This window comes from Myotis brandtii, unplaced genomic scaffold, assembly GCF_000412655.1.
Source record: "Myotis brandtii unplaced genomic scaffold, ASM41265v1 scaffold1774, whole genome shotgun sequence".
Lineage (NCBI taxonomy): Eukaryota > Metazoa > Chordata > Mammalia > Chiroptera > Vespertilionidae > Myotis > Myotis brandtii.
The window spans coordinates 362,256-362,919 of record NW_005356575.1 but is presented as its reverse complement, the minus strand read 5'-3'; the positions used below and the strand labels follow the sequence as shown (position 1 = coordinate 362,919).

Here is a 664-nt window from a genome sequence, read left to right as displayed (position 1 = left end):
CCGGGTCAGCAGCTGCGCGCCCTCGTCACCGCCCGGGCTCAGTGGCCGCAGCTGGCGCGTCATCTCGCGGTACAACAGGTCATCGCGGCTCTGCACGGCGTCGTGCAGGAACTGCAGCTTCGTGCGGTGGCCCATGATGGGCACCGAGAAGGGCAGCGTGACAGTGCGATTGAGGAAGACGTAGCCGTTGTCGGCCGTGCCCTTCATGGAGCCAGAGCTTTCGAGGCACGCGGCCAGGATGCTGGGGTCCACCACCAGGATGAAGATGAAGGGCGCGTGGCAGTCAGACAACAGCGTGTTGATGGCGTTGAGCACGCCCACCACGTGGTCAGAGTAGCACGTGTCCAACCCGGTGATCTCGAGCACGACGCGCAGCCGGCGCCGCTGGTAGATCTCCAGGAAGCACAGGAAGTCGGTGAGCAGCTCCACCTCCTTCTTCACCTCGCACATGAAGCCCAGCTGGCTGCCGAATTTCTCCTTCGACACGAGCCGCTCGATCTTTTTGCGCTGGCTCACGAACAGGTGCTTGATCACCGAGAACACGGCCATGAGCAGGCCCGAGCCCGAAAGCGTGGTGGCCGCGCCGCCGAACACCCACATCACGCTGCTGTGCGTGCTACTGTGGCTCTGCGCGTGGCTGCCCAGGGACAGGTAGAGCAGGGCC

The 664-nt window shown here is 64.6% G+C and overlaps 1 protein-coding gene across 1 annotated transcript in view; it reads right to left on the bottom strand.

Moving 5' to 3' along the window:
* Positions 1-664, bottom strand: part of NKPD1 (NTPase, KAP family P-loop domain containing 1) — an 8,446-nt gene that overhangs the window by 1,114 nt on the left and 6,668 nt on the right. The window contains exon 6 of the mRNA XM_005863402.2: positions 1-662. Coding sequence (XP_005863464.1) covers positions 1-662 — 662 coding nt within the window. The remainder of the gene's footprint in view (positions 663-664) is intronic.